Here is a 14,483-nt window from a genome sequence, read left to right on the forward strand (position 1 = left end):
TCTAATCTTAATGATAAGTGTAAAAGTTGGTCATATATAGACTTGCTAGATTTCTGAATCGTTCAACCGGGACACCGGAATCCCCCCCCCCCCCGCTCCGTAAAAAGTTTTGAAATATGCAAAAAAAAAAAAAATGAAAATAAACTATTATTTATTATCATTATTATTTATTATTATTTTCTTTTCACTTTATCAGCTTCAAAATGTGTTGTCAGCCCAAAATTTGTTGGAGCTTTCGGATCACAGACACCCCTGAAGGGAACACACTCCTGGCTGGTTTTTAGCGTGGTTTAGAGGGTAGTTCATTCTTAATTCTATGAGTATATACTAATTACGAGTCTAAACCAACTGTAATATTTAATGACACAAGCAGATAAATTTAAAAAAAAATTTTATTTCTTACCTGCAAATATTTATTAGTTACTTTAGTAAGAAGAAATACTTTGAATGAAGAGTAAAAACTTGAACAATATTTAGACGCATTTTTCATTCGCCAAGACGTTTTTTTTGGAAAGTCTTTTTCGGTTTTAATGATGTAAAAATTCTCACAAGCTGATTCGATATAATTTTACAAGTTTACGTTTCAAATGACAAAGTAATTATCCAAAATAATCCCTTCACAGATAATTATTTTTACACTTTTTTTGGTCATCTAATCAAATTTATCTTTTTCCGGGACTTGAAGTAAACCGACTGGACACCGGGATTTTGCCTGAAAACGGGGACTGTCCCGGTCAAACCGGGACGTCTGGCAAGCCTAGTCATATTTAGTATCTACAGTCGAGCCTCCATATATCGAAACTTTCTATATATCGAAATCCCAGCAAATTTCAATGTTCATTACATAGAAAAATTGTTTCTATACATCGAAAAAATCTCTATATATCGAAATTATTTTTCGAGATATTCGAAGATTTTTTCCGCTTTAGACTGTTTATCTGATGAAAAATGAAGGTTAGGGGAGAACATTATGTTCACTAAAGGTTGCTACGAAACTCATAAGGAATCTGAGGTTGAGGGATGAGTATAGATAGGTCGTTGTTCCGTTCTGGAGTTCTTAAATTCCCTGAAGTTTATTTCAAATCTTAGTTGTAACCAGTAACACTGTAAAATCAGTTTCAAGTTATCCCTTTTGTCTGTTGATTATCATCTTAGTCTTTTTAGCTTCAGTAAAAATCATTCAAGTTAAGTACATTGATTTTTTACTTGTCTCTCGATTATATTGTCAAAACGAAAATCCCCTCAAATTGAACTGCCGAAGAATGAAGATGTTTGAAGGTACAAAAATGTAATTTCTGTTAACTTTCCAGTTATTAACTTTCGTTTAATCCGATGCTCGTATAATATAGAAATTGGGTTTCGTGCACGAAAATTAAATTTAATTTTAATGTTTTAGGAGATTTTTATGACAAAATAAGATCGTTCCTATAGATCGAAATTTCTATATATCGAATTTTTTTCGGGCAATTTGCTACTTCGATATATGGAGGTCCGACTGTATATCTTTATTACTGCATCCTATTTAACACTTTTTTTTGGACATACAGTGGAATATTTATTCTTAACACTCATGGGACCGAATAAAAGTGATCAGATTTTGTGGGTGTTCATTATAGAGATAGACTGGATAATGCATGCATATGTATTCAATTGCAGAAATGAATTATGTTCACTACTTTGCTTTTTTGATTGGTGGCTAGTGCAATGTCCAATTTAACTGAGTAGGACCTAAACTCTTGCTTGTTTTCTTTTTTAATTTGAAAAGGTTTACGTCAAGGGTTCTCAAACTTTTTCGTATCGTAGCACCCTTTGAATATTTAGAACTTTCTCACGGCACCCCAGTCCACCTCAATTACTTAAAGTAATTTTTAAAAAATCTTTAATACCAGAAAAAAAATGCATTAAACCACATTTGATGACCTCATTATGAAGAGGATTTTCGCCCCTTCTTCTTTGTCACATTTTCCATGTATCAACTTTTGGAGAGGGAGAGAATTGAAGAGACTATGTTCATTCACAACACACAAACTAATTTATTCTTCTACACACGGAAACAGTATACATGATGGGCAGCCAATTTGCCCTTTTTCCCGAACAGCGGTCAAGAGATATGCCATAAATTTATCCCGCTATTCGGTCAGGAGATTTTTTTGCAGTCATGCCTTCATAACTGCCTATAGCCATATAACCCAGGCGCTCTCATGCATCTGCGCAGTACGCAATCGCGGAAAGCCCCATTATGCAGTTATGGAGATCCCGAGTTATTAATCTTGGGATCCCTGTCAAATGTTACGCAATGTAACTGCTTGGAGCATATAATTTCTTACACATTACCAAAAGTTTCCTATTTACTCCACGAAGAGGAGAAAGTTTAATCGTCTCATTCAGAGCAAATGATGACACTAGTCTACAAAAAGAAACTTTTTTTTCTGTACATGGAATAAAATACCTGATCTTAGCGCAAAATGATGCGCTGAGTTCAAACATGCAAACAATTTTTCTCCATCACATACAGGTTTTTTGTAACACTAGACAGAAGTTTGCAAGAAATGCGCATATTCATATGCATGACTAATACTAAACTCAGGGGCGGATACAGGATTTCATTTTAGGGGAATATATATTATCAAAAATATTGTCAAATTATCATGTTTCATTGTTCATGACGTCAGGAGCGTTACTCCATCATTCGTTATTATATACATGAGGATACTGTAAATAACACTCCTGTTGGGTTGGGTAGATGGAAAGGACACGGTGGAAGAAGAAATGCTGCCGAAGAAGGCGGGCTCTGGGTTGTTAATGTAATGAAACATAGTTGCATTACCAGCCTAAAGCTGCACAATTGACATTTTTTTGCGAAGAATGTAAAACTAAACTACAAAAGAGAAAATACTGCAATGTGCAAATAAGCTTAAAAAAAAGTCGAATTTTGGTTTAATCTAAGAAAATTTTACGGCTTATGCGCGAACTTAAAACAGCGAAGGAATGTAAATAATTTTAAAGTTAAAGAAAAAATTTTAAGTTCATTTGAATAGGATTTAAAAAAAATTAAATACTTTTATGCTGCAGTAAACAATTTTTCCTTGTTTTACCTTTCCCCCCCCCCCCCAAACTTTAAATGTCATGTACGATCTAAGCAAAGTGGTACAGTCATAGAAAAAAAAAACGAAACACTTTTAATTATTCGGCCATTATTCATGCTAGAAAGGAAAGAAAGGTGTCATCCGACTTGGTTTAAAGTCTTCTTTAAAACTACATAGGTAAAATTTTGATAAGGGACCATATACAAAGCAAAACGAGCACCAACTCTTGATTTTCAAATAGGAACCCCTATTTTTTGCTACATAATTATGTTTAGACCGCAAAATACAGCCAGGGTACGAAATTTCACTGCATTCCGTGCAGTAGAACAGGAGTTATTAACGAAAAACGTTTTAGGGACCGTCACCACATTGAAAACGCTTCTTTCAAGGTCACGACTTATCAAGTAACGGAATGTAGACAAAGAAAAGATCGAGATTATCCAGCTCAGTTCATGATTTTTTGAAATTCTCTCTTTTTTTCGTAATTCGATACTTTTTGGGCCGATAATGTTGCGCCAAAAAACGATTTACGGTCAAAAACTTTTTTTTTGAAAAAAAAGTTAAAATATTTACAGATTTTTGTCTATCAGAATTAACCTAAGAATGACGGACTGAGTTTGACTGGTTCATCGTATAGATCGTTGTTTAGTAAATCGAATAAGGACAAATTAAAATTAATGGAACTTTTTGCCTTTTCTAATATGAACCTATTGTATTGCTTATATAATCATTCAACAAATTAGCCTCACAAAAATGTAAATATCCAATCTTATACCAAGAATCATGATGTGAATATGTTTGATAAATGTATTGTACCTATGTTACAGGTTTATTTTGGAATGAATAGAAAGTCTTTTGATGTAAAATGGAATTGCGCGTTTTTAATTTCGCAGAACATCGGCAGAAATTTAGGCCATCGCACACAAAAATATAAAAAATATACCGCACAACGTGGGAAGACACGAAGAATTAAATAGATTGGAGACACGAGCGAAGCAAGGTTTATTTATTCCGTGAAAATTTGCTCCATATACATAAAATGAACGAAGTATCAATCTGAAAAATAAAACAGAAACAGGAGAATATAAATACCCGTTATTGAGCAAACTGTTCATACTCGAACTTTATTTGGTAAAAATTTGGTTATATGAATTAACACAGTGGACAAACACGGTAATTGTTCTAGCGGCTTTTTTGGAATTAAAAAAAAAAAGAGAATTTGTTTCAAATCCAAATTTGATGCGGAAGATCATAATGCGTGGTAATATTAAAAAATCATAACACAATTGGCGGTTTTAGCTAAACATGTAATGGCTCTTAAAAGCAATTTAGGAAAGTAATTTCCCAATGCTATTTCTAGCAACGAGATTCGAGGTGGTCCAACTCGTAATTTAAAAAGACAAAAGTTATTTTAGCTTAAACCAAGATGAATCGAAATCAGACTTCTTATCATTTCTCTGATTTTGTAACTTAGCACCATGCAAACAAAGCTTCGTATTATTTAATTTTTTTTCGCGGACTATATACTTGCAAATGAACATTTCCTATAGTGTAAGGCTATATGCAGACGCACCTAGAGCACTATTACACAAAGCATAACTGAACAGATAAGTTTAATCTATCCAGAGACTACACTTTCGTCCTTCCTACGGATTTCGTAGACTGGAATCGAAACTAAGCGTGAGGGATGCAGAAGTCACCTCATTGAAACTAAGAGTGCGAATAAACTGGTAGATAAAGTAAATTTATCTGCTGTATGTTTACGACATCTCACTGGTGAGATAAATTTTCTTCATCCACCAGTTTTTAGGCACTCTTGGCTTCAATGACATGACACATGCTTCATTGTTCGGTTAAACCAGATGTTCGGTGCAGGGCTGTTGTGCTCATTATTAGGACGCACTGCAGTCATCGAATGGGACAGCCAAACCGCAGTGGAGACGCGGGCCGCATTCAGCCCTCGCAGTTGGTCCATGTGGCCCATTGTTTGCTTAAAGAATAGGGCCAGAAAGTTAAAATAGAGTGCCAGTGTCCTAAAGGTGGGGACGAATATTCAGATATTGGATTCTGAAAAACATGCATTTAATAAGATAGGCATCTAGTAGTTAAAAACAATAATTTTTTACAACTCTATTTTTTTTGTCGATATTTTTCCACGTTATTAAAAAAAAAATTGGAATTTTATCTTTGTCTTGCGAGAATAGTTTTAATGTGAAATGCACGGACAATGACCGAGAAAATAAAGAGAAAAAAAAGGTATTTAAATTATAATTAAGAATAGACAAAAACTCAACTTAATCTAACACGCAAATTAATGTTTTGTTAAATTTTTGACGAAGTCAAAAAAAAAAAAAAAAAGTTCACAATTAGCTACAACTACTACTTTCGTGCAGAATGAGGCTCAAAGCACGCGGCCCTCTACTGCTGCTAAAATTTCCTCTCCTACCACATTGAAAATTATTCAAACACTTTACATAAAATAATAATAATAATTCCTAAAAAATAGTAAACTTATCTAAGAGCAAATAATACCTATTGACCCATCTGGATACTGTTAAAGGCGAAACTTCACACCGTCGGCTATTTTTCGAGTGCTTTTTCCCGATTTAGACAAGGCAATAATTCTTCCTTTTAGCAAATTATTACCGGGAAGAGCCGTTAATTCTACACTGTCTATTGCAAAAAAAAGAAGTATTTTACGTGTAGCTTTTAATTAAAAGAGTTCTATAAACTATTCTTTTATTAAACAATGAAGTAGTGTTTTGCATTATTTACACAATGACGTTTGAATGATATCCACAAAAAACTGACAGTTGCAATATTGTGTTGTTTTTCTGCAGAGACAGCGAATAAATTTATGCATTTAAAAAACTCATAGACGTAACTGTAATGTAGAAAAACCACGTTATAATTGGTTTGCTTATTTTGTAGAACATTTTTTTTTTTTTACGAAGAAACCAACTTTCATAATTTCTCTTTTAAAAAAGTATACGGTCCCCTAAAGTGAGAAAAAATGAAGTTTTAAGCATAGTGCAAAAACTACTGAATATTTTGAGCTCAAATTTTGGATTCCCGCATAAAAGCTCTTCTAGATTGTTTTTCTGGTAAAATTTAATATGGTTTCAGATCATATTTTTTTCAAAAAATATTTAAATAATTCATAAAAAAACTAAAATTACATTTTAGGTGTTGTAAAGGGCGTTTTTATTATTGGGTCGATTCATATTTTGATATAAAAAAACAATCTTTGCCGTGCCTAATCTAGTTTTTGTGTTATGAGTAAAAATATCAAAATACGTTTTAACATTACGGAAGGAATTTTTCAGAACTCAATTCTGAAGTAACGGCTCGTTCAAATTAAACAAAATTTTGTATACAGAGTTAAAAATGAATGCTGATCAGAAATATGTAATAAAAAAAGGGGGTTCTCATTGAAAAAATTGAAGTTGATGCTCGTTTTAATATGAAGACGACCCCTTAACAATAATTTTTTAACATAATTATGTAGAACTTTTTATTCCTGAAACAATGACACCTCACACGTGTCTCTAGTGTCAATAGTCTTTGAATACGATCGAGTGTTTCGTTTTTTTTTTCTATGACTGTACATAAATATTATGTGGGGTGGAGTACCCCACACAAATTCCCTCCCCCCCCCCAAAAAAAAAAAAAAAAACTCAACCCGCTTTTCTTTTTTATATTTAACTAGCTCTTTTTTATTTAATTCATTTTCTGAAAATATTTTATTTATTTATTTATTTTAATAATTATAATTATAATTATATGTTATTATTATTATTTTATTAGAAAAGTTCTGTGCTACGCCAGTGACATACAAACACACACACTCACCCACACAAACTAAATAAATAAATCAATAAAAAATTTAAATAAATAAATTTAAAAAATTATAAAATCCCCCCCCCCCTATTTTGATTGCGCAACTTGCGCCGTAATTCCCCCCTGTGGGCACCCTTGGAGAATAATAAAGGCTTCCAATGATGCAGTCATTTCCATGACATTCCCAAGTGATTGATTGATTGGTTCTTATTGCAGGACTGACGCCGCCAGAAAAGATTATTTGCAGTTGTCCTCGGACGGATGTCGTATTACTGGAACAGATGAGAGTAAGTAAGCAAAATTGAAGATAGAAATAAGTATTGCCCGTTTTTAACGAGAAGGTACTTCGCCCCGCCTCTTCTAACGCAGAGTTCCATTTTACGCGGAGGTGATCGGTAAGCAATCCACTTGCTTCTAAATGAGACAACCAGACAGCCTTAACTTGGGCGTGCATTTTAATGTGCAAAAAAAGTCTTAGTGTCCTTTACATCACTTGCTTCACTTGTCTGTTGTCATTTTAGTTATTTTTACATTTTAAAAACTGCTTCTTTTACAACAAAATACTATGATCCGAATACACCTTCTGCCGAAAACAGCGAAATAGAATCATCGGATACCACGTGACAAAGGAGGAGTCAAATGCCTTCTCGTGGAAAACGGACAATAATTTGAAATTTTGAGTAGGGCTAAATTTCTACCAAAAAATGTGCAGGAACCCTATAGTCCCTACACCTTACTTTCACTTTGCAAATAGCCTAAACTTCGCCTAAAATGTTAAAATTTGCATAAATTGAAAAGAAGTGCAGGAGCTCTGGCTCCCGTGAGGTTCTATGCAAATGGAGCCCTGATTCTGAGGAATAGAAAGCGGGTGGGTTTGACCAAATTACTATTTCGAAGTTGTAATAAAGGAAGGGGTAACTTCTGTACTTCTCAGGGTCGGAGGAACGTAAGTCACATTATGATCATTTTACAGTAGAGAGAGAAAACTTTTTTTCTGGCGCATGCTAAGAATGGGACACACGCTCTTTTAACTCTGATAAAAAAATTAAAAAGGATTATTTTTTCATAAACTGCGTTCACATGACTGGATACGGGGAATACTGTTAGACCGCGGATTGTATGTAATTTGGCAATTTACCAAGTAAAGACTATTCCATCTGAATGAATCTAGCAGGGGAGAAGGGAAAATAACGATGGGATTTTGATGCACGCGTTTTATAATGTCACTAGTGCCTTATTCATTTATTGCATTCTCTAAAATAAAATAAGGGGAAAAAAATAATTACCATGGAAACAACAAAAAGAAAAGAAAATATTTTCATTTCGTTCAGGAATGTAAGAGCAAAATGGTAAGCTCAAAACTTTACCTCTACATAGTATAAAATGTAGTCCCCAAAAAGCGACTGTATGTTTGAACTCGCAAAACTCGAGAACTACCCGGCAGATTTCGATGAAATTGTCAGTTTGTTCCTTTAAGTCCTGAGAAGGTTTGCAGACTAGTTCGAAAAAAATTCGATGAATAGTTCTTTTTTTATTCCAATTTAGACCCGATTTTCTCATAAATTCCCGATGATGGGGGTGAAAAAATACATGCACATAATAATATTACATATCGTTAGAAAGGGTAGAATTTTCCGCGTTCTACGCAATTTGTTTCAATGCTCTAACTTTATTACGGCGGGAGTTATTTGCGTTTTTAGATTGAATTTTTTTAGGCTTAGCTGAAATTTAGGCACTACTTTCTTCATTAAATAAAACAATAAAAAGTGAAGGAATTGTCCCACAGCTTTCTTTTTGACGCCATTGGAAAAAGCGGCCTTTTTTACTCCAGATTTAACTCGACCTATGGTCGAAAAAATAAGCTTTTATCTCGAAAGTGATAAAAGTTACAAGCCTTTTTAAACCAAGTTTTAAAAATCTCGATTACATTCAAATTGTGAACCATTTTCTTTCGCATTTTAATTCTTTAAACTTATTTATTTTGTGTTTCCATGGTTACACATTTTAAATCTATCTTTCTGGATTTAATTTCTTAAAAGTATTTTAATATCTGTCGTCATTGTTTGGAAGGGAAATCATGATTTTTTATTTATTTATTTTTTACGCATGATTGTTGAATATACGTCATTAACACAATTTTTATTTTCAAGGTAGACCGGGCAAAGCCGGGCAATGCAGCTAGTTGCGAATAAATTAATCGATTAATTTTTGCCGGGAGAATATAGGTCGAATATACTTCAGATTAAAAAAATATTTCCTTGAGAAAAATTTTCATTTTTAGAAAACTGGGGCTAAATAATAGAGATGCAAAAGTGCACATCTATATAAAAACCAACTAATACCCCTATAAACTAATAGATACGTCCATCTCCGCCTATAAACCGGATATTAGCCTTTCCACGTAATCGATGGTCAGACAGTAGTCGTCTACATACAAAGCACTAACAAACCGAAAATCACAATTTTTGGACTTCTGGCACTTAGCTACAGATTTGTAAGCTGAAAAAGTCCGTCAGGCAGTTTTTCCCTAAGATTTGTTTTGAGGGGGGCTGGGAGGACCACTGTCATTTTGAAGAATACAGACGCTTGACATTTAAAAAGTCTTGAAGATTTTTGATCATTATACGTATGAACCACGGAAGTGCAACAGATCTTCAGTTTGTATTAAGCACTTATTTTCACTAAATTATCAATTATTAGACTTTTATTTTTTCTTGCTATTTCTTCGTTAAACGTTCAGTTTATCAAAAAAAAAAAAAAAACTGTGAAAGGTTCAGTCAAATGTTAACTTTATTATATTTTCTCTTATGAAGGTTTCAGTAACTAATTAATCATTTGTTTCTAAAGAGTCTATTTTATTATTACTGTTAATCGTTAGTCATCAAAAAATTCAGTAATTATTCTTTAATTTACTAATGCGTAGTTAATTTCCATGAAGTATTCAAAATGACGATCATAAAATTTCCCACATTATTTCGCTTCAAAATGAGCTTAGTACACAATTTTCGATTAGGATTAGAGGGGGGAAAAACTGTTCAAGGCAGAATTCAGTTTGATCACTTATGAGGCAAGTCCTAAAAGTTTGTTTTTCTTGACACTGGAGTCGTTTCCGAAATTTTAAAAGTATTTTTTTTTTCTGAAAGAGCGTGCTTAAAAACATGGGATTAAACCATTTAAAAAATAATTTGGCAAAGTTTAATTTTTTTTAACATTAATTTTAATTCGAATATTGGTGCAATTTCATTGTTTACGCTTCTGCACATGACTTCACAAATGATGAAATGCCATAAGTACAGAGCGCAATATTTAATTCGCATCTTTACTCACGTGTACTGGCAACGATATGGTTGATAGCAAGCGTAGAGCGCAATTTTAATTCACTTCTTGATTATCATAAGTGGAAACGTGGTGGACAGATGCGTCAAAGTACATCATTTGTGACTTCATAAAGACCACGCCTTTTTTTTTCAAAATCGGACATTTTAAAAAAGTAGTTAACTCAGCGTTGGGAAAATGAAATTTTTTTCCTCGCTCCGTGGATTTTTTTTTTTTTTGGTTTATTCTATCAATTTCATTGACTAAAAGTAGTAATTTTGACTGAAGAAAACAACCCCATTACGATGAAATTTAAAATATTGCAATTTTTCAGTGATCAGGAATTACTATTGAATCGGCATTTTTTGATTAATTCTGAGGTAATTAATGATCACCAAGTCTTTTTTTTTTTTGAGGTAATGGATTTTTTAAATGTTTATACAACAGTAATTTTCCTCATTAACCTTTTGTTTGTTTCCCTCCATATTTCTTAGCTGTCTTAATGTTTTTATAGCGCTTGCACTTAATAAATATTAAGTCATATATAAAAAGCTAAAATTAAGTATTCATCATCTTTTTCTGATAGAAATTTATAACAAGAAATATAAAATGACTAACCCCAGTATACCGTATGTACAGTACCACAGTAATCAAAACCTGCCCCATCAAAAAAAAGGGTTAGTTTGAATGTAAACAGTCGTTTGGTGGAGTGTAGCCTACTAAGGTTATTGCGCCAAAAAAAAACCAAACCAACCAAACAACTATACAGTGAAACATCTGATATACCTCACTGTAATTAGTTGTAGTGTCTACAATCAATGTGGAAACATTATTAAAGGCTAGTCTCTAGGTCTCTTAGTTCCCAGATATTAAGTTGTTTCGGAAACCCGTCTTTGAAACAAGTTTAGTTAGCAGTTCAATAAAATTCAAAATTAAAAAAAAAAAAATAACTGTACAATCATGTAAATGTAGTCATACAGACATTAAGTGTTCTGGAATCACAGACAGCATTTCATACTTCATTAAAATTTCATTTTTTAAATTAAATTTGGGTGATCAATTTTTACCCCAAAAATTATAATGATCGTGTACTACTCCGGTCACTTTAACATATTTTTTTCTTCTTTGGCAGATTTTTTTTTAAATCGGTAATTAATTTTTCTCTCGGCCTAATTGCAGAAGCTGGGTTGTCGCACCACTTCAGACAACGGCAGCGTAGCAGACGACTGCAGAGTGCTGCTGCTGGCAGTCAAGCCCCCCGTCGTCCCCCGCGTCCTGAAAGACGTGTCACCATTCATCACCCCTCAGCATCTCGTCATCTCTGTCGCCATGGGCATCACTACAAAATTCATCGAACAGGTAAATTCCGTCAGGTTGATAGCCTATTCCTATTCCCATTCAGAGTCACAACTGACTACAACTGTATTTATGTCGAGGACTGCATACTATGTGCCCTGCCTCCATTATTTTATATACCGATAGATGGCAGCACCATCGCCGGATCGAACAGTTAATGAGAATTTAGAACTAGTCCAGGAGCCAATAGCTACCTAGAACTAGCACCCCCAGAGGTATCGTTTCACTTGGAGGACATTGAGATCACGAGCATATTTAACATCGCCCAGTCCCCTTTAATGACGACGGTGGGTCTTCGACCATCGAGGTTCGAACCAGGACCCTCCGGCCCCGAATCCGACACTCTACCGATCGGGCTACCACGGCCCCTTGGTTGATAGCATGGCGGTATTCCTTAGAATCACGTGATTAGTTTGAGCTGCCAGCAACAATAACAATGTTGACAACAATTCTCATAAATAATAACAGGAATACAGGGAAACCTGTGTAAGTTGACCACTTGCGGTGCCCTACTTTAGTGGTCAACTTAAACAGGTGGTCAACTTACAGAGGTTGAATTATATGATGTAGATCTAATTATGTGCCTGAAAATAGCGGTCAACTTAGCCAGGTGGTCAAACTTACAAGGATGGTCAACTTTACAGGATTTACTGTAACAACAACAGCAATATTATCAACAATAAGAAGTTCAGTAACAATAACAACAATCATTGTTATAGTAACAACAACAACAACAACAATATTAGTAACTAGAAAGCCGCCCGTCAAGGTATGACGAGTGAAAATTGCTTCTACTCTTCAACATTTGAACGAAACCGTCCTAGCCCGACTGAGAAGTGGACACACTCGAGCACAGCGACATGTGGCTGGTATTAAGGTTTTCCCCTTGTGCCCAAAATGCAATTTGACTCAGGCTGCTCCCGCCCATATTTTCTCTTGCATCGGCTGTGACCTGAATCAGCTGTATTCCGACCCTTCTGCTGTTTTGGAGGGACTTTGTTCGCACGGCTTCATGGACTTGGTATGATGTTTCTGTCTGCCAAGTGGGACAAGCAACAACAACACATTTGAACGAAGCAATTGCTAGTTTGGGACTATTTTGATATTTGAAATTGTAACCCTAACTCCAGTGGATTAAGCCTAAAACTCCAGTAGGTAGCGTTCACTATTGACCATTTTTTTTCGTTTCTTCATTCCCCTGAAATGATAATCTTACCAGTAAAACAGTTAAGTTACAGGTTCTAGTTCAACCTTGTCACACTAATGCCTTTCCCTGCACGTTAAGCATTACCAAAACATATAAGCAAATAATCATGACATAGCGCGAGTTTCATTGTTGAAACACACGGGTGACTCGATTATCGGATGTTATTTATGTGAGGATGACACAAATGTCATTAATGCGCACGCTCAATAGATCTGGAGTTGAGACTTCAGGGAGAATTCGGTGTGCTCATTCTTTTCTTGTTTACTTTCACGATCGGTTCATGCTACCCACAAGATTGTTCTTCAAGGAAACATGGAACCGCATATGCCAGCAATTCTGAATCGGTTCAACGGAAATGTTTTACCGGTCCTCAGAGATTTTTGCTCGTGCAGGTTTAAAAAAAAGTTCTTTACTCAAAAAAAAAATTCAAAAAATAAAATCAAAATACGAAAGAAAGAAAAAGAAAAAAAATTAATTTGAATTTTGACATCTTGAATTCAAATTATGTTTTTCGCAATCACGAGTGTGTGTGGGGGGGGGATATGTGTGTTTATGTGTATGGGGTATGTGTGTGTAGGCATGTGTGTTTGTGTCTGTGTGCAGGCATGAAAGTGTGGGTAGTTTTGTGTGTGTAGGTTTTTGTGTGTGTATAAGTGTCTGTATGTATGTGGGTTTGTGTGTGTGTGTGTGTGTGTGTAGTTGTGTATGTATGCGCGTGTGTGTAGGACATGTATGCAACCTGGAGACGGCTTTCGCTATACGAGCAGCAGCGTGAGGAGCCCGCCTGTCCACGGTGATGGTGCAGAGGGTGGCGGTGGGAAATATCAAAGGAACGTCAAATGAAAGCAATAAGCAATCGTGATTGCTCAAAAAAAAAAAAAAAAAAACATCATAATAATATCTAAACGAACTTTTTATTTTCTACGTGACTTTGTGTTTAATCCTCATAATTTTCTATGATTTCTGACAAATGATTAATAATTTAAGTATGGTAAGATTACAATAATTACTTGTTTTTACATTTAAATATTTTTGTGACAGTTCTTTATTACCATGTTAAATGTAATGAATTCATTGTTTTGTTTATTATTAGTATTATTTTGTAAGATGGTTTTTTAAGAAAACGTCACTGGTCCGCGAATGTTTTTCAAAAGCTTTTGCTGGTCCGCGTGTCAAAAAGGGTTGGAAAACGCTGGCATAAGCGATTGGCTCATTTTTTGCCACTAACAATGAAGTGGTGGACGCACTTGCTATGTGTGCTGGAGGTCATGGATTTGAATCCCACCTGGTCTCTGAGTGTTATTTTCCTCTCTTTGTGATATAATTTATATTCTGACGTGCATTAGGCTAAAAGCACCAGTAACAGACATGCTTCTTATTCCTATTCCTATTCAGAGTCACAACTGACAACAACTATATTTATGTCGAGGACTGCATACTAAGTGTCTTGCCTCCATTATTTTATATACCGATAGACGGCAGCACCATCACCGGATCGAACAGTTAACGAGAATTTAGAACTAGTCCAGGAGCTAATAGCTACCTAGTACTAGCACCCCCAGAGGTATCGTTTCACTTGGAGGACATTGAGACCACGAGCATATTTAACGTCGCCCAGTCCCCTTTAATGATGACGGTGGGTCATCGATCATCGAGGTTCGAACCCAGGACCCTCCGGC

The 14,483-nt window shown here is 34.8% G+C and overlaps 1 protein-coding gene across 1 annotated transcript in view; it reads left to right on the top strand.

Annotated features, from left to right (window-relative positions):
- The window catches only part of LOC129216891 (pyrroline-5-carboxylate reductase 2-like), a 46,442-nt gene that overhangs the window by 11,850 nt on the left and 20,109 nt on the right, over positions 1-14,483 (top strand). Inside the window, exons 2-3 of the mRNA XM_054851107.1 lie at positions 7,143-7,213; positions 11,421-11,600. Coding sequence (XP_054707082.1) covers positions 7,143-7,213; positions 11,421-11,600 — 251 coding nt within the window. The remainder of the gene's footprint in view (positions 1-7,142; positions 7,214-11,420; positions 11,601-14,483) is intronic.

Source organism: Uloborus diversus, chromosome 2, assembly GCF_026930045.1.
Source record: "Uloborus diversus isolate 005 chromosome 2, Udiv.v.3.1, whole genome shotgun sequence".
Lineage (NCBI taxonomy): Eukaryota > Metazoa > Arthropoda > Arachnida > Araneae > Uloboridae > Uloborus > Uloborus diversus.